Below are 25233 nucleotides of genomic sequence, written 5' to 3'. Positions count from 1 at the left end.
GTTGGGGGAACACTCCCACAGCGTTTGAATCTGGGACTCTCCACCATTTGACCTTAGCAACTTCAAACAACTTAAAGAAGTCCAGACGCTTTTTTGTTCCAAGCTCAGGGTTTATATTTTTGGACAGTTTGAATCTCCTTAAAATTATATTCTAAGTTTACTTATATTTTCTGAGCGACTTATGTTTAATTTTCTTGTGAGGGGGCATTCACACAGGAAGAAGCCAGAGTGGGGGAGAATCCCTCAGGTAGTGGAAAGTGGAATCCTTTTTAGATCTAAGTTGTGAACAACAACGGTGAAAGGCCTTGTGTATTGCAACTGTGTTTAAAAGAGGAGCTGGACTGTTCATTGTCAGAAAAACTCTCAGTGCCCCGTGTCTGACGTCCCTTCTCATGCATGAGAAAGAAGAAATAAAAGTGCTGTTACAACCCATCATGCCTGCAGGCCTTGCTAATGTGGCAGGAGGAATATTAAATGTTCTGGTTGATCCCACTTTTAGTCAGGCGCATTAGGGGGCGCTAGTATAAATAGTGGCCATCTGAGCATCCGCGAATCGCCTACCTGTTATCTCCTTTCGGTCACCTGACTTCTCCCAGTGTTACAGGTAGGAGCTGCGTAAATGTCGTTGTTGCCTCAGCCTGAATTGGCAGTACTCGTGTTGGTTGTTGTTCGTGTTACAGAGATCACCCGTGGATTACCTTCCTGAAGCCTCCATCGTGGCTGGTATGTGTTTATTCGGTGCAGGGCGTACATTATTTCACTCAGTGGTAAACCAATGCTGTTTATAGGTCGTAGGTGCAGAAGCCTCCTATGATCCACTGTGTTAATAATTTGGGTGACGCCGTTTAATTGGTACGTAACTCTGATTTTTCACAATCTGTCTTTTATTGTTTTTGTAGCGCCTCTACTCAGGACCAGTACACTCTCACTTCAAATAGAGACCCTAGACATCTTACTAGGTTCAGAAGGAGGTTTTGTTTTGGAGACTCACAAAAGGAGTTGGCTTGGAAGTGAATAACTGGGACCTTTATTGCCTCAGTACCATTTATATACATATACAACACAATAACCCAAATTGCACACTAATCGTGCATTTTAAAGGTGAATACATGTAAAACAAAACAAAATAAAGACATTTAAATGGAAGATTTATACTGAACCGTATCAGAGCTCTTTGGAATGAATGAAACAGATTAAAGTGTCCCCGTTGTGAAGTTTGAATTGTCCAGTCTGAATTGTCCTTTAAAGTCGTTGAAAACCCAAACAGGTGTACTGTAGGGGAATTGTCAGTGTACAAACCCTATTATGCAGGTAGGAAAAGTAGTGCATAGGGCTTATCTGAAATCCAGGGTTGCTTGAATCAGTTTCTCAGACAAATCCCACAATCCGATCGCATGGCTGGCCACACCATTTCACGATCATCCAGGATCTCATTTGGGCTGTTCTCGCCATCAGTGGTTCTCCAGAATTCTTCTAGTAGTTCAAAAAACCAATCGGGATTTCCAGACACAAATAACTTGACAGACGTTATTCCCTATGTGGTCAGAGTTCGGGGCCTAATAAAAGAGTACCTTATTAGCATTTATACATAAAACAATCTGGTCTCATTAACCGGGTTGCAGTATTGCATACCAAGATACTTTTTCCATGCGCTCCGACACGTACTTGACCGCCATCAGAGGGAAGATCTCACAGGAAGAGACAGGTAATACTTCCTGCGCACTAGACGCAAGGTTGTCTAAACACAAGACTGCATCACAGCACCCCCTTGTGACAACAACAGGCTATAGCCTTAGATTACAAAAAGGGACTTTGCAGCCCTGTATTTCACATGGGTTACACCCTCCCCCTTTTACCCAGCATGAGCCCCTTCATGCGTCACGCTGTGGTCTACAGATGAACTCTCATAGTCACCTATTGTATAAAGTGCTTGGTTAAAGCTCTCTATGAGGCTCTGCGCAAAGGAAATTAAGGGATTTCCCAACTCAGGATAATGGAAGCGCCCTGGTGGTCGACGTGTCCTTTCCGACTTACGAACATGATCATTTTTTTCTGCACTTTCAACAGTTTCCTTATGCTCCAGAGCTACCTCAGGGGTTTGTGGGTTCAGATCAATGGTTTCCATAGCTATAGGAGCCTCTACCTCAATGGACGGTACATCAATGCTGTCTTCGGCCACAGCTGATTTTTGATTAGTCATAGTTGGTAAAGCTACATCGTCTTCAGTAGGGAGTTGCTCAGCCACAACATCTGGCTCCTCTCCTTCAGCTACTTCAGGAGGTACCCCTACAGGCTCTGCAGGCAGCAAAGGGGAGCTGCCTCTGCAAGGCTCATCCTGAGGCTGAGGGTTTACACAGTCTGCTGGCATAGCCGGTATACAACTACCCTCTGGTACTGTTTTTCCTGTTTGCTGTCGTCTCTTCGGAATTTCAAACACCTGAACCAACTTTCCAGGAATGACAGAAGACTGCCTAGGATAGACAGGTGAGTCATCTTCAGATTCTGATTGCTCCTCCAGTAACAGAGGCTGACTGCGCCTCGTTCTTGGCCTGCAACTCTTTGGCTTGACCTGGTCAACTTCCTCAGCTTCAGATAAGTCACCACAAGGGAGTAAGAGATCCCTGTGAAGAGTTCGAATAGGACCATCTCCATTCATAGGCTGTACAACATACACAGGTAGGTCTACCATCTTTTCCACCACTCTGTACATGGTTGACTCCCACTTATCTGCAAGTTTGTGTTTATTCCGAAGTCGCAGGTTCCGCACTAGCACTTGATCACCTTTCTCCAAAGTTGACTCCCTGACAGTTTTGTCAAAATGGCGTTTATTCCGCTCAGCAACCTTTTGAGAGTTTTTGGCAGCAATCTGATAGCTCTCTTGAAGGCGAGCCTTCAGAGCTCTCACATACTGAGAGTGAGATGTAGGAGAGCCATCTTTAACTGGCAGCCAGAATGCAATATCCACGGGAAGCCTCGGCTGGCGACCAAACATTAACTCATATGGGCTAAACCCGGTGGTCTCGTTCTTGGTGCAATTATAGGCGTGAGTTAGTGGTTTCACATAATCGCGCCAATGAGTTTTCTCTTTGTCTCGTAGAGTTCCTAACATGCCAAGAAGAGTTCGGTTGAACCGTTCAACTGGGTTTCCCCGTGGATGATAAGGACTGGTGCGCACCTTCGTGATACCAGCTAGGGCACAGAGCTCTTTAATGAGTTGGGACTCAAAATCCCTGCCCTGATCACTAAGCAGGCGCTCAGGAAAACCATAATGCACCAGAAACTGCTCCCAAAGACACTTCGCAACTGTTGTAGCCTTTTGGTCTTTTGTTGGCATAGCAACAGCATATTTGGTGAAATGATCAGTTATGACCAGAATGTCTTTGGTGTTGTGACTGTCAGGCTCCAAGGATAAATAGTCCATGCATACCAGTTCCATGGGACGGGTTGTTTGAATACTCACAAGAGGTGCTGCTCTTTCAGGAAGGGTCTTCCTTCTAACACAATGTCCGCAAGACTTAATCTTTCTCTCTACATCAGTTGCCATTTTAGGCCAATAAAATCTTGACCTAACCAAGTCGAGGGTTCTTTCCAAACCCATATGGCCCATGTCGTCATGAAGGCAAGTGAGAATGGTGGACCTTAAAGACTCAGGGACGACAAGCTGAAAGGTGACATTTTCACCTGATTTGCGGGTTCTGTAGAGGAGACTACAGGAGAGGAGAGATTTTTCAGTTCCAACCGTTTCCACTCTTTGAGCATTAGTTTAAGCTCTAAGGATGCAGAGTTAGGACTGGAATTTGCTTCACCTCCATTTTCTAACATGTTGACCACATACCCAATAATTGGGTCAGACCTCTGATGTTGTTGGAGTTCTACTTCACTATAGGTAGGTATGACAGAACAACCTAATGTTCCATCATCTGCGTAGACGTCTGGCACCGCATCGGTGTGTAGAGCAAGGGACTCTACTAAAGTGATAGAAGGTAGGCTATCGTCAGATTCACTTAAGAGATGACGGTGGCACAAGACACTGAATGTGTCAGCTGTCACATCTTGTCTGTTGGGAGATGAAGAGAGATGATGGGAAGCAAAGTGTTTCATTCGCTCTTTTTCTTCAAGAGAAGCATAGTCATCATCCACAGTATCATGTGGCCGCCTAGAGAGGCCATCTGCATCTTGATTGCTCTTACCAGCACGATACTTAATATTAAAGTCGAAGGTGGAGAGAGCGGCCAACCAGCGATAGCTGGCAGCATCAAGCTTGGCTGACTTCAAAACATAGGTCAATGGGTTGTTGTCCGTTAAAACCGTGAATGTGTTCCCGTAGAGATAATCTTGGAACTTCTCTACAATGGACCACTTTAATGCAAGAAATTCCAGTTTATGAGCTGGATACCGCTTTTCACTGGGTGAAAGTCCTCTACTGGCGTAGGCAATAACCCTCACTTCACCATCCTGTTCTTGATACAAGGCTGCCCCTAGCCCGGAGGTGCTCGCATCAGTATGAAGGATGTATGGTAATTTTGGGTTAGCATATCCAAGCACTGGAGCTGACGTCAGTTTCTCTATGATTACCTCAAAAGCTTCCTGACAAGCAGGGGTCCAACGGCTGGAAAGAGGCTCTTTAGGGTTCAAGTATCCACTAGGACCGGGTGTCACCTTTCTGCCCTTCCTGTATGATGGGTAGCCTTTGGTAAGATCATTCAGGGGTTTGACAATTTTTGAATAGTCCTTCACAAACCGTCGATAGTACCCTGCAAAGCCTAGGAAAGACTTGAGGTCACTGAGCGTCTGGGGTCTTGGCCAGGTTTTGAGAGCTCTGACCTTCTCAGGATCGGTCTCTACACCTTTGGTAGACACGATGTGCCCTAGGTATCGCACTGAACTTTGGAAAAAGGAGCACTTTTTGGGAGAAAGTTTCAACCCATATTCTCTCAGTTGCTGAAGGACACGTAGAAGCCTGGTTTCATGTTCCTCCAAAGTGCTGGAGAACACGATGATGTCATCTATGAACACCAGAACTTCTTTCAGATTGAGGCTGCCCATACACCGTTCCATTAAGCGCTGGAAGGTGCTGGGAGCGTTGGTGATCCCCTGGGGCATACGGTTAAACTTGTAAAATCCCAAAGGGCACACAAAGCTGTCTTGGGCTTATCACATTCCTCCATCTCAATCTGGTAATAACCAGACTTAAGATCCATTACTGAAAACCATTTGGACCCAGCAAGGGCTGAGAAAGCCTCTTCAAGGTTTGGAAGTGCGTACGCGTACCTTATGCTTATCGGTGAAGCATAAGGGGACTCTGATTCACGGATTACTCCTGCATCAAGGAGTGATTGCAAGTGCTTCCTCACAGCTTCATAATCATTTGGGTGGATTGGCCTGGACATTTGCTTAAAGGGTGCTTCGTCCTTTAAGTTTATGTGATGTTTCACTTTAGATACATGTCCAAGATCCAAATCATGCTGGGCAAAAACATCAGCATAGGCACTTAGACGCTGGGTAACCCTCTCTTTCCACTCCTGCGGGAGGGGAGAATTGCCAAAGTCAAATGTCAAATCTGAGTGAGCAGGTTCATCAACTGGCTGTGCAGTAACATTACAACATTTCACAGTGTCATCATTTTTGGTTGAAATGGGTGATTCGTCATATATCTTTGCAAGACTATGGAGCTCTGCAATGACACACCTAGAAGGCAGTGTTATGTCATGCTCAGTTTCATTTCTCACCCATATAGGTAACCTATGAGGATGCTGCTTGGGCAAAGTGACAAGACAGCACTCCACAAAAATTCCCCCTGGTAAGGTGGATGTTGTTGGCTGCTCTACAATGGCACATTCACCAGCACTGCTGGATCTGACACAGCCTTCAAGGAGGACTCTCCCTTGAGCTGGTACTACATGTTGCACCTTGCCCTTAAGAGTTACAAAGCCATCGTTTCCGGCTAGGTTTATCTCTCTCCTGACCTTGAGTGTACGGAGGATCTGCCTGTAGCCATAGACTGGCGACAAATCATTGGGATCTTTACCTTGACAATATTCGTCGTACAGAACATCAAGTGCATTTGTCCCAATCAGCACAGGCAGGTCACAGTTAGAGCGTAGGTCAGGTACTACTAAAGCAAGGCTAGAAACCTCAGGCTGAGTTTCAATAAAGCTTTTTGGAAATTTAAGGCTGATGGGTATGTATCCCAAGTAAGGAACATTTTGGCCACTAGCAGCCTCAACATCCAGGCCACTGATAGGCTGAATGGGATGTTCTGAAAGATTGGTGTTGTAAAATGAAGCGGATACTGTGGTCACTTGAGACCCAGTGTGAAGGAGACAACTGCAATTGACTCCCGACACGGTAACATTTGCTTTACATTTCTGTCCTACAAGTCCCTTGGGTAACCTAATCTGGGGTCGTGCTGCACGAGAGAGAGAAGATGCTTTGCTCTGAGGTTCCGGTTTGGGACGTTCATGATTACTTTCAGTTCCTGGTAGTCCCTCCCCAGAAACTGATTTTAGTTTAAAGCTGACATATTCTGTTCCTCCCAGACTTGTAGTTTTTGGTTGAACTCCTTACGTTTCATTTCAACTAGTTCAGGGTTTGGTTCATTGCTGCAAGAGGGAGCAATATGACCATCCTCGCCGCACCTGAAGCAGTACCATGGGCGTGGCTTCTTAGTGAGCTTAGTCTCGCTTGGGTCAGATTTCTCTTTAGGAAGAATCTTAAACTTAGGTTTGGTTTTCTTATTTGGCTTGTCAGGGTTCTGGCTTGAACTGTCAATAGCTGATGCTTTTAGTGAAGCCACTTGGGCTTGTAGCTTTGCAAGTTTCCTTTCTAACGTATGTGCATCAAAAGGCACTAGCCTGTCATTAACAGCTGATACGTCTGTATCATCAGTGACATACTCTCCTACTTCAAGGGAGTTCAAATGTGCCTTAGGCTTAGAAATGCCTAAGTGCTGTTTCATTCGGCTGGACTTTGCCGCTTGCCGGTCCTCCTCAGTACGTAGCATGAGGAGCAACTCTGGAAATGAAGGTGGCTTGTCCTTCTTCTGCTCAAGCTGCAAGGTTGTGATCAAGCTGTTGTTCCAGCAACCTCTACAAAACTGTTTAAGCAGTTGGCGATCTGAATCATTTGTAGTGATGCCACCTCTTTTAATGACTTTACTCAGGGTTATCTGCAACCGCTGTAAATAGGCAGAAGGCTTTTCACCTGAGTTCTGGTTTGTGCTCAGGAATTTGGCAAAAAGCTCATCCCCATTATCAACAGTACCATACGCCAAGTCAAGAAGGCTGAGATAGTCATGGGGAGAAGCGTTAGGACCAAGGTGCTTTACAATGTTAGCAGCTGGTGGAAGAAGGCTCTCAACTATTTTCCTTACCATATGCTTGTCAGATATGGTACAATCTGTGAGGTGGAATTCAACATTGTTGCGCCACGTATCATAATCAGCTTCGAAAGTAGAGCAAGGGGTTTTCCCCGAGAAGGGCCTGAGCTTTGCATGACCTTGAGAAGGCATTTCATTGTTCTTAATGACATGCTCAACTACTACTCTCTGTACTTCAGGTGTAGTGAGCTGTTCAGGTGGTAAGTAGATAGTGGTTTTTCTGTGCGAGGGAGTCACTTCTACACTTGGAGAGGATGAGTGAGAGTCATGCTCAGGCAAGTGGGTTAAATCACTGCCCAGTTTAACAGGACTTTGATGCTCTATGATGGCTGGTTCATCTTGGTCTGTGTCACTAGTGAGCTGCAGATTCTGATTAGGCACTGTTACATTTGGTCCAACTGTGGGGTTACTCTCAGTGGACTTCTTCATTCTGGCCAGCTCATCTAGCTAAACCTTCTCAAAATCTGCGCCACTCAGTTTAGCAAGCCCTTTCAGTTCAGTTAGGTAAGAATGGGTTAAACATGAACCCCTGTCTGCAGCATACAGCGCAGACAGAAGCTGGATATGATGGACAACACTTGGGTTACCGCTTTGTCTTTTGCAAGGCAAGCTATCCTTAAGGAACTGGACTGGTTCACCTGATTGGAACTCCACAATGGCTGTGTTTTTAAACTGTGCCTCTGTGCTAGTTACTTTGATTACTCTTCCAATAGAACCAAACTGCCCTAAGTAATCAATAACCTCATTGTCAACCTCATCACCTGTTAACCCTCCTACTAGGACAGAGTTAGGTACTTTGACACTTTCACTTTGGATTACATCCATGTTGTCTTATTGCTCCAACCAGAATGTCATGGACAAATGTAATGATTTGACCCAAAAGGCATGAAAGCACCAGTTGCTCAACTTCCAAAAATAAAGGGAATTAAACCTCCTGGCTGGCTTGCCACGTTTTGTGTAGCGCCTCTACTCAGGACCAGTACACTCTCACTTCAAATAGAGACCCTAGACATCTTACTAGGTTCAGAAGGAGGTTTTGTTTTGGAGACTCACAAAAGGAGTTGGCTTGGAAGTGAATAACTGGGACCTTTATTGCCTCAGTACCATTTATATACATATACAACACAATAACCCAAATTGCACACTAATCGTGCATTTTAAAGGTGAATACATGTAAAACAAAACAAAATAAAGACATTTAAATGGAAGATTTATACTGAACCGTATCAGAGCTCTTTGGAATGAATGAAACAGATTAAAGTGTTCCCGTTGTGAAGTTTGAATTGTCCAGTCTGAATTGTCCTTTAAAGTCGTTGAAAACCCAAACAGGTGTACTGTAGGGGAATTGTCAGTGTACAAACCCTATTATCCGGGTAGGAAAAGTAGTGCATAGGGCTTATCTGAAATCCAGGGTTGCTTGAATCAGTTTCTCAGACAAATCCCACAATCCGATCGCATGGCTGGCCACACCATTTCACGATCATCCAGGATCTCATTTGGGCTGTTCTCGCCATCAGTGGTTCTCCAGAATTCTTCTAGTAGTTCAAAAAACCAATCGGGATTTCCAGACACAAATAACTTGACAGACGTTATTTCCTATGTGGTCAGAGTTCGGGGCCTAATAAAAGAGTACCTTATTAGCATTTATACATAAAACAATCTGGTCTCATTAACCGGGTTGCAGTATTTCATACCAAGATACTTTTTCCATGCGCTCCGACACGTACTTGACCGCCATCAGAGGGAAGATCTCACAGGAAGAGACAGGTAATACTTCCTGCGCACTAGACGCAAGGTTGTCTAAACACAAGACTGCATCACAGCACCCCCTTGTGACAATAACAGGCTATAGCCTTAGATTACAAAAAGGGACTTTGCAGCCCTGTATTTCACATGGGTTACGTTTTCTTTTCTAGTAAACACTCATTGTGTATTGCAGGAAGTGTGGGCCTTAGTGGGCGGCCAGTAGCTTTTTCAGCAGGGCCGCTACGCCTTTTCTATTCTACGCTCAGCTAACAGAACAGAAGTGCTGCTGCTTTGCCTTCCCTTTCCTGTTTGGGATTTTCTTTTCCCTGTTGCTGCCAGTTTTATAGAAGTGGATAATTCAGAGAACAGTGGCGCCATACATGCCAGATATGGAAGCCTGCGGACGTGCATGTTAATTGACTGAATTATCCAATCAGAATTGTCGGATGGACGACGATTTGGAGTGATATTGTGATGCCGTCTGCTTCGAGCACAGGGTTAATTCATTCCAATGTATATTTGGTTTTTGAATGTTTTGATTTGTAACCTTTTGCTTTTGCTTTGCACCACTGGAAGGAGGCCCTTTTTCTAGCCGCAGATCACCAGTGTGTTCTGTGGTTGGGCTAGTCACAGGGGGTGTATATCAAGTTTGTTTTGAATCCATTATAGTTTTCTTTTGTTTCTTTTATTTAAATGCAGAGGGCCTGAAGTGGAAGTGACTGGGGTGTCTTGGTGGTGGGACCCTTGGTGTACTACACACCTTTGTTTGAGCTGCACTAGAGTGTGAGTGTGTGACAGTGTGCTGCACATTTATCGGTGGATTTTCTCTTTTTTTTTTATTCGTCCTCATTTGGCATCTCTGTCACCCACTGGTAAGCTTCTGCTCTGAACTTTTTAGAATATATGTATATTGATCCACCTGTTAATGCTTTTATGTGATGTTTTAAATAGTTGTTAATAAACTGCTATTTATTTTATCCTTGAACCACGTCTCTGTCGTGGTCAGCTGTGGCAATACGCCGGTCAGCATATTGCCACTACCGGCTGTGGCACAAAGCAACCTGCGTACGGATCTAAACCCATTGGGTATGCTGCATGTGCTTTGAATGATTTGAACTGCCAGCTCAATCTCATTCTTAAAGAACAGTGGAAATTGGTACCCTAGAGTAACTTCAAAAGAGGAAAGGCATGTAGCAGAAGAGGTAATAGAGTTATGAGGGTACTAGATCCGAGATAGCTTTCGGGACCAGGTGGGTGGGTTATGGGAGGTAACAAAACGGGGAGCAATTTCTAGCTTTTGATTGAGTCTTTAAGTCTGACCATTTGTTTGAGGGTAAAATCTGGAGCTTAGCCTGTTAAGCACCAAGGAGCTTTCTGGTTTTCCTGCTCAAAAATGATATGCCCAAAATGAATGGAGCAGTCTCTCAATTACAAACTGTATGAACTAGTGATGGGAGCCGGCTCTTGTGGCATAGCTCCCAAAGAAGAGCCGGTTCTTTTGGCTGCCAATTGGCTCTTAATTTATTATCATCTGTAGCCTCATATTTTATCTTTACTTGGCAAATATGAATGCTTTGTGTGTTGATAAAACCTTTATCGTTTTTATGAGAAGCCTTATAATTCCCTTATTTTGTGTATTTGTTCTGTTACAAAAGCAGGCATTCTTACATTTGTGTAATATTTTAATCAAACTTTTAATTTTGATTTAACACAAAAACAAAAAAGAAATCCACAGAACCAAACTTAGTAGCCAAAGTGTATGTCCTCAGTGCAGGTTGACATTCAGAAAAATCAATTGCCTCAGCTTGGATTGGCTGAATCTCTTCTCAGTTAGTACCTGCTTCTTCTTTAACCCTCCTCTTGTGTTAGCTTTCTGTTATCATCTCTTATGTTAACGGGTCAGTTTTGACCCGTGAATTAAATCAGTTATAAAATACACTAAAAACAATAAGTGATCATCCAATTTGTTTCTCATCTCTTGGTTATCATGTTAGGCTTCCTTATCCATGAAAATGTTGGTTTTAATGCTTTTGGTGTGGGCCTGTGGGTCTTTTTTTGTTACTATACCCCTCGATTTCAATTGAAAAAAATTGTAAAATTAACCTCAAGAGAATCATATTAATAAATAAAAGGTTTTTGTGTTACATGACTATTACTGAGGGGTATAGGACACATCTCTTAAATAAATCTGTTTTATTGATTTTTTTCATTTTAAGATTAATTACTAAAATGACATCTATGGTGTTACGGGTCAATTTCGACCCATAGATATTTACATCAAGAAAAGACAAAAAAAAAATTGTTGTTTTTTAGCAGTAGACCTTTAATATAAACTGAAAAAAAGAAAAAGTCCACTCCTCCTTTCTTTTGGTTATAGTCGTGGGTAATTGTGGGCTTTTTATCACTTCCCAATGATACAGCTACATCTTTGTGAAGTTTCCTTTGTGCAGTTCTTGTCCGAGGTCATATCTGGTAAAAAATAAAATAAAATATCACAGCTGATATTGTGATCCTGCAGTCCAGTGGTCATATCGAGGACCACACATTTTCATTGTTTCTTCTCAGGGGTGCCACTCACAGCTTTGACTGTGAAAATCTGTACATTCCAGCCATAGTTGGTTTTTGCATCACAGGCTTCCCAGATTTTTCTGCCGTATTTCCCTGGCTTACTGGGTATGTATTGCCAGTAGAGGCATTTTCCTCAAAGTGGAAAAGACGTTCATCCACTGTCACCTCTGGCCCTGGGATGAACATCAGGGGAAGAAGCTGCACCCATCTCTCCCAGACATCCCTGATGGGAGCAAGCTTGTCAGACCTTGGTCTGGTCTCTCTGTTGTCAAATCTGAGGACTCCTGAATCAAAATGATATCAAATGTGTGAAGTGACATCGTTGCCCAGAAAATGATCAGATGTGTCTGTGTCTTCTGGATGATAGTCCACATTGTCTTCCTCCTAGAAACCTGCCCATCTGAATCGCTATGCTGCTCTGTGTCCTCTCCTTCATTTTCACCAAAAATATGATGCAGAACTTGGCTCACTGTGAATCTTCTTCTCATTTTTGTATGCTGCAAATTGTAAATGTGCACTCTGGAAGTCAAATGGCCACTCAAATGAGTGAATTCTTGACATGTCCCGTCTTTATTTTGTTTTGTTTTTGTGCAGGTATACTGCAAAAAACACGCAAAATAAGAATCCCCTAAAGCTCATATGATTAGGAGAGGAGCTTGCTGTCAATGTTTTAGCTGACAGTGCACTTATGATTTCAGTTTTGGCTTTAATTATTGCTTTATACTCATAATATTATACCTGGGTCGAAACCGACCCTAACAACACAAAGGTCATAATTTCAACTAGGGCATTTTATAATTTAGTGAAAATATATTTTTTTGTTTTATTTTGTAGAAATAGAGGTTCCTGACAAAGTCAAAAAGCCTTGATACAATAAACAAATGTTTGTGATTTTTTTTTATGCATTTGAAATTTAAAATGGGTCAGGTGCTGACCTGCAGTCAGGTGCTGCTTCATTTACGGGTGTCAGTCATATTTGCGTGTTTTTGTGACGCACTTGCACTCTCCTCCTCACCGCTGTCTACTGTCTTATTCTAAAACTCAGGAGTAGTGATGTGCAGAGCGATCCTGAAATATCGATACTTACATTACCCATGTTTCATGTTGCAGGATAAATTCCGATATGAAAATGTCAATATCTATGTTGGGTAGATAGCTTGGACTGGGAGGACTGTAAGGTGCTAGTTCAGATTTGCCACTACCACTCCCCGGAGTGTCGGCCAGAACACTGCTCAAGGCCCGGAAGAATGTTTAGAAGGGAGACAATGAAGACACCGAGGATAGTGCAGACTCTTGTATTAACTTCACACAGTTGAAGGTAACAGGGATTGTCAGAGGAGCAGGTATTGCGTGCGTGTGTGTGTGTGTTCTGTTGCTCATTAACGCACACTTCTCACGGAAAGCAGAAAAGCTCAGGTGCCTTGCCCACGTTTCTCCCTGCCCATAGTTTCTCTCATACAAAGCGGTGGGGTGACCTCTACTGGCCACTCTAAAAAACTACAGGTGAACTAACAACTGAACAGAATAAAACCGTAACTACGGGGCCTTTTGTACAGCCGCCCCCAAATGTATGAAGTACATTTGCTCCCAACAAAAGGCAACTTTACAAACAAAGTCACTATGATTGTCTTTTGTCTTCATCCGGTAGGGCAGGCAGTACCACCAGCCTCGCCACAGGTTGGGTGAAGGTCCTGTCTTTCACCTTGATGTCAGCAGACCTGATGTGCCCATCGGCACTGGGGTGGACTTTGGAGATGCAACCCACAAGCCAGGAAGCGCGAGGCAGCTGAGGATCTACGATCATCACCACCAAACCTTCTGTGACATCCGCGGGGGATGACCGCCATTTCTGCCGAAGCTGCAGGCTTGGAAGGTACAGCCGGATGAATCGAGACCAGAAGTGGTCAGCCAGCACCTGGGAGTGCTTCCACCTCTGGCGACTCAGGAGCTCTTCTTTGGGGTAAGCCACTTGAGGAAGTGCTCCGTCAGGCCGCCCCATCAGAAAGCAGTTGGGGGTCACTGGATCATGATCACTGATGTCAGATGGAGAATAACCTAGTGGTTTGGAGTTCAAGATGCCCTCCACCTCCACAAGGACCGTGCTGAGGACCTCTTCTTGAAGGGGTTGGGATCCTACTGTAGTGTAGAGTGCCGTCTTGACAGATCTAATCTCCCGCTCCCACACTCCCCTGAAATGAGGAGCCGCTGGTGGATTGAAGTGGAAGACGATCTTCTGGTGAGCCAGGAGCTTCTGCAGGTCAGAGGTCATGGCTGCAAAAGCTGCTTGGAGTTCCCTTTCTCCCCCATGGAAATTGGTCCCTTGGTCTGAGTACAGCTCAGCTGGGGTTCCTCTCCTGGCAATGAAACGTCGAAGTGCCATTAGGAAGGAATCTGTATCGATGGAGGTTAGGACATCAAGGTGGACTGCTCTGATAGTTAGGTACTTAAAGATCATGCCCCACCTCTTCTCCAACCGGCGCCCAATTTTGACCTCAAAGGGTCCAAAAAAGTCGACGCCTGTCAAATAAAAGGCAGGTTTGTAAAGGCGTAGGCACGCAACTGGCAGGTCAGCCATCTTGGGAACAGGTGGTCGGGCTCTCCATCTGCGGCACTCAAGACAGGTCCTTTGAAAATGCCTAACTGCTTCCCGGCCTCTCAGGATCCAATGAGTGTGCCGAATCTCTGCGAAGACCCTCTCTGGCCCTGGATGACGCAGGCAACTGTTGACATCCTGGATGAGCAGGCGGGTGACTGGATGTGTCAGATCCAAAACTAAAGGATGGGAGCTGGTAAAGGCGAGGTCTTCAGAGCGGCGAAGACGTCCACCTACACGGATGACCTAATTTTCGTGGTCGAACTCAGGGGATAGTGCAAGGAGACGACTGCTGCGACTGATACATTTCCCCTGCTTAAGGAGTTGATACTCCTCAGGGAAGCTCTCCTGTTGAGCTTCTCTCAGGACGTGCATCTCTGCTCGAATATAGTCATAAGCCGATGAAGTTCCACCGCCATTGGCCACCCCATGCAACTGCGTAATAGCAGCTTCCAGCAGCTGTGTCCAGGTGTCATATTTGCTGAAGTTCGAGGTGGCGGGGTCAAAGGTGGTAGAAACTCCACAAAAGGTCTCTTTACGGAGCTCAGATGGGCCTGGAGGCTCAGCCAGTGTGCCGCTTGGCTCTGGAGGCCACTGTTCTGGACCTAGGCACAGGAAAGGAGGCTCTTGACTCCATCTGTTGGGTCTGGTCAGCTCTGGAAGGGACTTCCCACGGGTTATATCATCCGCGGGGTTCTGGGCTGAATCCACATAGCGCCAGCTGTGCGAGTGAGTTACTTCCTGGATCTCAGCCACACGGGTACCGACGAAGACCTTGAAGTGGCATGACTCGGACCTCAACCAGGTGAGTACAGTAGTGGAATCAGACTACAGCACTATTCTCTTTATGTCCAGAGTGAGCTCATTTCTAAGGAGACGGGAGAGATGAGCTCCGGAGAGGGCACCACACAGCTCGAGTCTAGGCATGGAGAGAATGCGTTTAGGGGCAACACGGGAGTGAGCCATCAGGAAGGCCAGATGTGAGCTGCCATCAGCTGTCACTGTTCTCAGGTAGGCCACTGCGCCATAAGCCTGCTCTGACGCATCACAGAATATGTGAATCTCTCTCTCACTAACTGACTCCGTGATGTGCTTTGGGAGATAAGGGCGAGGAAGCAGGACTTGTGCAAGGAACGGCAACTCTTCTTCCCAGGTTTCCCACTGCTGCAGTAGCTCTGGCGGAAGCTGCAGGTCATCCCATCCCCTCTGTTGATCCCAAAGGCGCCTCACCAGCATCTTGGCTCAGGTGGTGTACGGTAGGATAAAGCCAAGTAGGTCGTACTGGCTTGCGGGAACCTTATAAATATTCCGCATAGTGGGGGCGCCAAAACTGATTTTGCGGTGTTTGTAACCCAAGGTGTCTGTCGGGAAGTGCCAGCTAAGGCCCAGAGTTGGCTCAGAGGTGTCTGATTTGTCTTGAGTGAGCCAAAGTTATGCACTCGTGGATCTGAGGTCTTCAGGTAGGTGGCCAATGGTGCTGGGTTCATTACTGGCCCACTGGCGAAGGACAAATCCAGCAGAAGACAGCAGGGTGCTTAGCCTGTCCACTAGGTCCCGGGCTTCTTCAGGGGTTGGCACACTCTGGAGAAGGTTATCAACATAGAAGCACTGTCCTACAGGCACGATCTGATATCCTCGTGTTGGTGTTGTTCCCAGATCATCATACTAAAGGTTGTTCCAGGATCAACATTGCAAGTGACCAATCAGAATGTTGTGATGTCATACTTTTGCGACTTCGGGAAAAACCGGCGTAAAACAAAAAACTGTACTTAAGCTGCAAGAAACCGCCTTTGTCCGCCGATCAACGGACCCTAACCCTGACCCTAACCCTAACACTTTAATAAACGCTAAGCAGAATTGATATTGTCCTTGCAACATTGGAATTTCATAAATGCACGAATGGGTTGGTGCGCAAAAGAATAACGTCACAATAATGTGATTGGTCACTTGCAATGTTGAACCTGGAACAACATTTGATGATCTGAGAACAACACCAACACAACGATATCAGATCATCCGTCCTACAGAGTGACGTAGCTGATCATCTCCTTCCGTGTGGTCCCTGGTGTGGTGCTGTAGAGCGAAGGTTGCACAGCATGGGTTGCAGGTTGTACCGAAGGGGTGGACCTGCCATTCATAAATGGCCACAGGTTCCTCAGGGTGCAGATCCTGCCACACAAACCGCAGGAGGGAACGATCCTTGGGAAGAAGGCAAATCTGGTGGAACATACCTTTAATGTCACCACTAATGGCTACGGCATGCTCTCGAAAGCGAAAGAGGACACCAAGGAGCGATACGCTCAGGGTAGGCCCAGGCAGAAGATGTTCGTTGAGGGCCTGGCCTTGGAACTGGAACGAACAGTTAAACACAAGGCAATCTTTGCCATTGTGGCTAACAAGGTGGTGAGGGATGTACCATGACGTTTGAGCAACCTCAGAGGGGGACACCTTAACCACTGAACTGGCCTGGACCAACTTCTCTATCTCCGCCCAGTAGATCTTAGCTCATTCTGGATCTTTCTGGAGCCTTCTCTCCACGCTTCTCAAACTGGGAACAACAGCGTTAGGGCTAGCTTTAAGGTGTGGCATGTTCTGGCGATGAAGGAGGGGGGTGGCATAGCGTTGGATGCCCTCGACTTCTACACGAACTGTCTTCTGCTCTAGCAGGCTAGCTGCATAGTTATCTTCTGTTGAACGGGTAACCACCTTGCCTTCTGGCACTAGGACGACATCTACCTGCCATAACTTCTCTACATGTTTGAGTAGCTCACTCACCTGGGGAGGAATAGCAGTTGTGAAGAGGCACTGTTGTGGCAGGGAAGAGGAACCGATAAGGCTGGAGGGACCCTGTAGTGTCCACCCTAACCCGGTGCGCATAGCAGCGGGTCCACCCAGTGGACCAAGACGGACAGCTTCAGTAGGAGTGATGAGCTGTGGGTGGTCACTGCCAATGAGAAGGAGAGGTTTGACCTTCTTGAAGGCCTGGAGAGGCAGGCCTCTGAGGTGTCTGTACTTCCGCTGCAAGGTCTCCACAGGGTAGCTGTGCTCGTCTAGGTCGATACAGGTAGCGGTGAAGGCGTTGCAGACTTTGTACTTCAGCTTAGGTTTGCCACCAGGGGAGATCTCGAATGAGACACACGAGCCATGTAGAGTTTGCACATCTTGTCTGCGTGAGTGCTCAAAGTCTTGCCATTATGGTGAAGGATGACTGGGAAAACCTTGAACAGGACTTGGCCGCTCTCTGTAGGACGAGGTACAGGACGCCCGTAGAATTCTCACCTTCTTGTGGGGGAGCAGACACTGGGCCATGTGTCTTTAAGGGCTTAGAATTCACGTCGTGAAGGACCTGCAGATGATGACCCTGACACAGGCTGCAGGGTTTCTTGAGGGTACACTGTGCTGCCTGATGGGAGCGAGCGCAATGCCAGCACCTCTTGTTGGTCTTTATCCAGTCTGTGAGCTGTTCGCGACTCAGCTTGATGACCTCTTGACACTGACTCAGGTGATGGGCACGGTTATCGCAAAAGGCGCAGTAGGGCTGCTGCCTAGCTTTGTTTGGAGTGGTACCTAGTGACCTGGTTGAGCTCTCTGCACCGTGAAGAACCGCAACAGAGCGCTTGTGTTACCAGCACCAGACATAGGGGAATCTGGACCGGCAGCAAGCGGCACACAGGCTAGAGAGCACTGCGTAGCCAAATATGAGCAAACTGTGGATTAATAGAGAGGACACCGAAGTTAGCGTCTTGCTCAGGCCGGAGCTCATTTATTTCTCCACATATACACAATACAAATCACACTAGACCATGCATTCTTCCCATAAAATAACATAAATAAATAAATAATAATCATAAACAAAAATAAAGTTACAAAAAGCATTCTCTCAAAAGCAAAATAAATACAAACTAATTCAAAATGACTTTACATACAACTTTTTACAACTTAACCCTTTAAAACCAGTCAGAGCGGGCACGCTCTGTTTTGCGTAACTATTTTTAAAACCCGGTAGCTCTGCAACCACGTGAGCTAGCGCAATAAATTTTTTTGCATATGAAACCGGAGTAGTTGTACTTACATCTTATGCCATCAGCTTGTCCTAGGACACGGTTTCCTTCCACATATAGCTTTGCAAAAACTGCATAAAAAGCGCTTGCAGCAACAAAAACATAATATTCCAGAAACACGCTTTGCCGATCCGATCAGCTGTTCATAACACTTCCTACGTTGGAATAGACGTCAGCGCGAACTATCGCATGTCCGCCATGACCTGCCCGAAACCGGAAGTGACGTCATTTTCGCGGAAATGTAGTTTTTTACCGTCCGGGCCTCAATGAGCCTATACTGATGTTTTTAAAAGTTATGTTTGACTTTATGACTTTCTGTGTCGTTTCTGGGATGCTTAGGACTCATATTGCACTGCTGGAAATAGTTTATTTTGATGCATATACTGCTTTTTTGCAAATTTGCAGTATAATATTTATTTTCATTTTTCCTGCAGTGTATAAAAATTGGTGTATTTCAAAAATAAAACTATGAAGGCACTCAAAATAAATTTCCTGTGGTGGGAAACTATTTTGTGCAACTTTTTTGTATTTACAGTTTTGAGGGATAAGCCTCTTAAATTTCTCTAACTAGAAATATATGTTAAAAAAACAAAAACGATTTTCAATTTTTTTGTAGTTTATTGCACTTTTTTGCAATTTATGTAATCACTATGCACTTAATTCATACATATTATTGAAATCTAGGCTGCAATGGTTGTATTGATGTATAGCAACTTGAAATGCTCCCAAAAATGGCTCTACAGCATGTAAAAATATAATATAAGCTCTGGCGGACTTGGTTCTATGGTAGGTCTTAAAGGGTTAAACAAAACACTCGCGGCTAAAGCATAACAACATACCAAAATAACCCATCTCACATTCACACAACCTTTCCCCACATTCGCGCCATATACGCTATTACTTTTGAACATGGCGTCCCCTGAACGCAACACAACATGGCGGCAGACGACTGCAAACGATGTTTCACCACAAAAAGCTTTCCCCTTAATACATGTACTCAGTACTGCTTGGCTAACACTAAAACAAACACTACAACACATTTTCGGAAGTCGCAGGTTGCCACTGTCATAGCATATACTTATAGTGCTATGTAGCATTATAGCATTATGCCGATGATACACTAATACTCATTACAACAAAATACCACAAAACAACATCATCACAAAAAATCTCAAAATATAGCCGAACAGTTGTTACTCAACTTACATGACATTTAGAACCAGTTTGGTAACATAAAAGTTTGTTTGTCAGTACCTGTGGATTAATAGAGAGGACACTGAAGTTAGCGTCTTGCTCAGGCCGGAGCTCATTTATTTCTGAGCTGCGCATGCGCAGAGCCTATAGCTAGAGTCTCTCTGGTAGTTCCACAGCAGTGCAATAGCACCATCTACTGGCATAATGAAATATAACCATGGTCTGGCAACACATAACAATGTCAAAATAAGTCACAATAATAAACAAAAAATAAGGGGGTAATTGGTTTTCTTACAAAAATAAACATGTAGCTTTTCCAACCTGCTACACTTGCTTGGTCTGACATCAGGCTTCTCTCTGGTGATCGTTGGCGTGGGCAAGCTGTCATAGTCCTGACACCAGGATTCGTACTTTAACCAGGTAGCCAGGTCGTCCATGGTGTAAGCCTGACCAGAATGGTTGTACATGCACCGACGGAAATCAGCTCTTTGCTCTGAAAGAAGCTTACTAAGGAGTCGAGCCACATGGGAGCCACACTGGAGTTCGACCTCCCCATCAGGGCCTAAAGTCTTCAGCATGCTGACAAGCGACTGTGATGAGAGAATCGCTCGAATGTGGCTGCATCCCCTCGGCGGATGTCAGGTGAGTCCATGACAGCAGCAATTCTCCTCAGGGCAAGCTGGTGAGGCTGCCCAAGCCTGTTGTTAAGAGCATTCATGGTGTCACTGAAGGGCGTGGCAGAATGGAGGTAAGCGTCCGCTATCAACTTTGCTTCCTCCACGTGTAGGTGATCTAACAAGACTTGGTACCTGAAGAGCTCTGAACTCTCCGGGGGCAATAAGTTCTCTAGCGCCATCTTTAGACGAGCAAATTCCCCAGGATCACGGTGTGAGAGCTTGGGAATACTCGGATAAGGCCCCCTGTAGGTCAAATCTGGGGCCGCTGCTAAGGCGGGGTGTCTGTACATCTGTGAGGGTCAGAAAGGAGTAGATGAGGATGGAGGTGGAACTGGCAGTGGTTGCAATGGAGGGGGGTGTGCTCTCGGAGGCAGCGCTGGAGGGTAGGTGGTCCTTGGCTGAGGAGAAGTGAACCCTGGCTTAGATTCATGTGGGGGGATGATCTGACTCTCCTGTGCAGCCATAGACTCCCTCTTCAGATCCTGGAGCTCTTTCATCATTGTATCAATGCGATCCGCAACTGGACCCTGACTGGAGACAGACTCCTCCTTGAATACAACAGGAGGAGGTGGTGGAGGCCAGTCCTCTTCCTCTTCAGCAGGGGGTGGCTAGAGATGAACAGCAGGGGCTCTGTGCGGTGGACTGAGCTGCAGACTCTCTGCACGGTCCAGCAGCTGCAGCAAACTAGCATGAAGGGCCTGGAAATCAGCCAGCCCGGCTCTCATCTGGTCATGGGACTGCTGGAACAGGAACCTTTCACCTTGTATATCTTCTAACTCTGCTCTCAATGGTGTGACATGGCTGTGTGAGCAGTCATCAGAGGGGTCAGATGGAGGATGGTGGGAAGAAAGGGCATCGCCTCCTGTCTCACTTTCCTCCTGGTAACCTGCACCAAGCCCAGGGAAGTCAGTCTCATAAGCTTCATAGCGGAGGGGACGACGTACATTACGCCGTGGGCGCTCACCAAGGACTGAGAAGTTCTGAATATCATCCATCTTGTTAGGGTAGAAGCAGCTTACCTCCGGCTCGAAGGACCATTAATGTTGGGTTGATAGCTTAGACTGGGAGGACTGTAAGGTGCTAGTTCAGATTTGCCGCTACCAATCCCCGGAGTGTCGGCCAGAACACTGCTCAAGGCCCGGATGAATGTTCAGAAGGGAGACAATGAAGACACCAAGGATAGTGCAGACTTTTGTATTGACTTCACACAGTTGAAGGTAACAGGGATTGTCAGAGGAGCAGGTATTGCATACAGGCTTAGGTGCGTGGGCATGTGTATGTGTGTGTTCTGTTGCTCATTAACGCAGACTTCTCACAGAATGACCACTTCTCTGCTGGTAATCTGGAGCAGAAAAGCTCAGGTGCCTTGCCCACGTTTCTCCCTGCCCATAGTCTCTCTCATACAAAGCGGTGGGGTGACCTCTACTGGCCACTCTAAAAAACTACAGGTGAACTAACAACTGAACAGAATAAAACCGTAACTACGGGGCCTTTTGTACAATCTAATTTGATTGAACTTTTTTTAATTTCAATTTTTATTTTATTTTTTTAATCATAAATATGACATACAGACAAAAGTAAACCCTGCAATTAGCAGGACAATACCATGTTAATAGGAACTACAATGCCTTCCACCTCTCATTCATGTGCGTCCTACGGTTGTGCAAGAGTGTGGGCCAATGAGAAACCCATTAGACCACAAACATTAGATCACAAACCAGACCAATCTTGACTTTTTTCACCTATCATAACTGTGTTTACATTGAGCATAGAAATCATGCTGTGTGCGATATATGTGGGAAGACAGATAAATAGTGTGGAAACACAACAAAGTCCACAAAAAAAAGTGGGGAGCCATCTCTCACTCGATGGGAGTTGGCGCTTCTGATTCACTACAAAGGCTCCTGACACATCACGGGAATAAACAATCTTGGTATCAAAATAAAGCTAACACTTGTAAAACTTCAAAGGTGCAAATATTGCAAATATTGTCAAAGTTACTGAGGCTAGAACACAGAAAAAATAAGCCTATTTAATTTTTGGATTTTATTGCATATAATCACTTTGAAAATTGTGTAACTTTATTTACATGCCTAAAACCTTTTGATTTTTAATTATTTTATTTTATTTTTTTACATTACCCACACACTCAGGTACATTGGGCTTTTTTTGTCATTGCTGTTACCTACTGTTTTGTGTTTAATTTATATTTCTTGATTATTTGTTATTCATGGTTTTAGTTCTGTTGAGGTTATATTTTGTTGTTCTAGCTGTGCCTTTCCTGTGTCCATGGTATGTCTATTCTGTGCTTTTTTTCTGTCCCACGGTTCATGCCTCTGTCTCAGTGTTAAGTCTGTGTCTCTGTGTTATACTTCTTGTTTCTTTGACAGTCTGTCTTTTTTCATTGTATTCTGCTTCGCTTCCTTTGTCTTGTTAGGTCTGATCACTCCCAGCTGTGCTTACACAGGGGAGAAAAGTAGTGATATTTTCTATGTAAAGTAGTCAAAGGAGCTTGCAAAGAAAAGCGTCTGGACTTCTTTAAGTTACTTGAAGACGTTTCACCTCTCATCCGAGAGGCTTCTTCAGTTCTAAGGTCAAATGGTGGAGAGTCCCAGATATAACCCTAGTGGGAGTGTCCCCCCACAGAGGGACAAAAGGACCCCCTGATGATCCTCTAATCGCCTGAGCCAAGGTGTGGAACTGGGTGTGGGTCCCAATCAGCCAGAGTTTCGGGTGGGTTCATTGTGAAACCTGGCACGATTAGAGGATCATCAGGGGGTCCTTTTGTCCCTCTGTGGGGGGACACTCCCACTAGGGTTATATCTGGGACTCTCCACCATTTGACCTTAGAACTGAAGAAGCCTCTCGGATGAGAGGTGAAACGTCTTCAAGTAACTTAAAGAAGTCCAGACGCTTTTCTTTGCAAGCTCCTTTGACTACGATGACCTGGATGACTGAGAACCTTCACAGACTCTATGTAAAGTACTTTTGAGCAATTGGATGTGATTGCTACTGCTTATCATGTCCAGGATGGTGGACAGTTCTTGAGCGATGTCCACATGATGTCATATGCAAAACCTCTATGCCAAGCCCTATATGAACTGTGATTGGATGAGGGAGCTGAGACCAATGAAAACTTAGCATTCTTTTGATACTTAAAGTGTTTACCCAAAGCTGTTTGGGTTGTGCTTTTTTCTTAACAAATGTGTCCAGCTGATAAAGATTTAAAATATATTTGAAAGGCTATTGCTTGAGGCTGAGGTGTTGTTGTTTTACTTCTTTAACTAAATTTTGAAACATCTCCTAATTTAAAAAGTTGTTGAGTATGTTGTTACAGAATGCTTCAATCACAGTGAAACACTTTATTATAGGTGGTTTTGACACAGTCAAAAGGCCTGTAGCAGTTGGTGTTGTTATTTTGATAATCTATATACTAGCTATTTTTGCCAATACGGCAAATATCCTCTTCATTATTTTTGACAAGAGATTACATAAACCAATGTATCTTCTGGTTTGCAACCTTGCTGTTGTTGATATAATGTACACTTCCAGTGCCACTCCAACAATGATTGGGGTTCTCCTTGCTGATGTTAAAACCATATCATACGTGGACTGCTTAATTCAAATGTGTGTTTTCCACTTAGCAATGGTGATGGAACGGTTTGCTCTAGCAATTATGGCATTCGATCGATTAATTGCTATAATTTTTCCATTTCATTACCACTGTTTTTTGACAAATACACGTACTGTTGTTCTTACATATATCTTGTGGATTATTGGATGTGGTACTGTTGTCTTGTTTCCTGCAACAGTTATCCCTCTCCCTCACTGCACCTTGAGGCTTAAGTACACTTTCTGTGAATATGCTGCCATAATGCGAACCACTTGTGTCAACGTTGATGAGTATTTCAACCAAAGTGCCATTTGTTCATTTTTTATTTTATTTTTCACTTTCACTTTCATTTGTATTTCATACTGTGGAATCTTATTTTGTGTGAAATTATCTTCAAATAATGACAAAAAGAAAATGGGCAGCACTGTTGTTAGTCATGCAATTTGTGTAACATGCTTTTACTCTCCTATATTCATTATTGTCATCTTGACTAGAGTTGGCGTGGTATTATCTCTTGACGAACGTCAGGGTTTATTAATAGGGAACATTCTCGGTCCATCTCTTGTAAATCCTTTTGTGTATTGTCTTAGAACAACAGAAATTAAAAATAAGATGATTAAGATATTCAAAAAGATTCTTAGATTCTTGTGAGCTGAGTGTGCTTTTCTATTATAATAATTACTATATATATAATTACATTTTTTGTCTTTTTCCCCACTGAAGTTTTGTGAATATTATATATGTAAATGGTTGTAAAACATCTTCCACTTCATCACATCTGATTTTATTTGTTTTTTATTGTGAGTTTATACTGGCATCCTAACAGCTCTAAAAATGGCTGTTTTGTATGTGTGTGTTCTAAATCTTACTTTTTTTTTTTTTTTTTTTGCTTAATCAACAGAAGCTAATCATTATGAATAATTGCTTTCAACCTCAGAAAATATTGCTTTGTGGAACAGCTCTTAAGTTTTGTTTAACTGCATGTTAAATGAACACAAGCATTTGATATCTGAAAACAGCACATTTTTCAATCTCTTTCAAGAAATATTCAAATGACTAATTGATAGGTTATTATTTATTTGTTTTTATTTTATTTTTTTTTTTTTGTTTTTTTAATTGATCCACTCCTTGACTGTCTTAAGACAAATGAGATTAAGAATTTTTTTTTTTTTTACAATTAAACTAGCTAGAGTTTTGTGGAGTGTAGGCATGTTTTTGTTTTTTGTGCAAAATGACATTAAAAAAATATTTATCAATTCTTAATTGTATTCTCTTGTCGAGTTTGTTTGAGTATAACTCTAACCCACCTTGTAAATCCTTGCTATCTGTTGACAATAAGCATCAGATTTTGGCGAGGATCTTCCTACTCAACCAAATGATAGTATAATAAAATTTAAAAACAT

General features: G+C 44.2%; 3 protein-coding genes and 1 pseudogene across 3 annotated transcripts; 1 reads left to right on the top strand and 3 right to left on the bottom strand.

Moving 5' to 3' along the window:
- Window positions 1-1004: 1004 nt before the first annotated feature.
- On the bottom strand, window positions 1005-3702 carry LOC146503623 (uncharacterized). The gene is made up of 2 exons (XM_085183796.1): window positions 1633-3702; window positions 1005-1556 (listed from the first exon to the last, which is right to left on the bottom strand). The coding sequence occupies exon 1, from the start codon at window positions 3605-3607 to the stop codon at window positions 1853-1855; it is 1755 nt and encodes a 584-aa protein (XP_085039922.1). The 5' UTR covers window positions 3608-3702; the 3' UTR covers window positions 1005-1556; window positions 1633-1852.
- Window positions 3703-5288: 1586 nt separating this feature from the next.
- Window positions 5289-9252, bottom strand: LOC146503622 (zinc finger CCHC domain-containing protein 18-like). Its single transcript, XM_085131293.1, has 2 exons — window positions 9073-9252; window positions 5289-8996 (listed from the first exon to the last, which is right to left on the bottom strand). Exon 2 carries the CDS (start codon window positions 7805-7807, stop codon window positions 6506-6508), a length of 1302 nt encoding a protein of 433 aa, XP_084987419.1. The 5' UTR covers window positions 7808-8996; window positions 9073-9252; the 3' UTR covers window positions 5289-6505.
- A 10859-nt stretch (window positions 9253-20111) lies between these two features.
- Window positions 20112-21711, bottom strand: LOC146503621 (uncharacterized; annotated as a pseudogene).
- Window positions 21712-23195: 1484 nt separating this feature from the next.
- Window positions 23196-24924, top strand: LOC146503620 (olfactory receptor 2H2-like). The gene has a single exon (XM_085183978.1). The coding sequence runs from the start codon at window positions 23543-23545 to the stop codon at window positions 24479-24481; it is 939 nt and encodes a 312-aa protein (XP_085040104.1). The 5' UTR covers window positions 23196-23542; the 3' UTR covers window positions 24482-24924.
- The last annotated feature ends 309 nt before the right edge of the window (window positions 24925-25233 follow it).

Source organism: Neolamprologus multifasciatus, chromosome 14, assembly GCF_963576455.1.
Source record: "Neolamprologus multifasciatus chromosome 14, fNeoMul1.2, whole genome shotgun sequence".
Lineage (NCBI taxonomy): Eukaryota > Metazoa > Chordata > Actinopteri > Cichliformes > Cichlidae > Neolamprologus > Neolamprologus multifasciatus.
This window is presented reverse-complemented; position numbering and strand designations above follow the sequence as displayed.

What these genes read in the sequence shown, in the direction of transcription:
- LOC146503623 (XM_085183796.1), bottom strand. Translation starts at nt 3,607, where the DNA reads ATGGGCCATATGGGTTTGGAAAGAACCCTCGACTTGGTTAGGTCAAGA.
- LOC146503622 (XM_085131293.1), bottom strand. Translation starts at nt 7,807, where the DNA reads ATGAAGAAGTCCACTGAGAGTAACCCCACAGTTGGACCAAATGTAACA.
- LOC146503620 (XM_085183978.1), top strand. Translation starts at nt 23,543, where the DNA reads ATGTTGTTACAGAATGCTTCAATCACAGTGAAACACTTTATTATAGGT.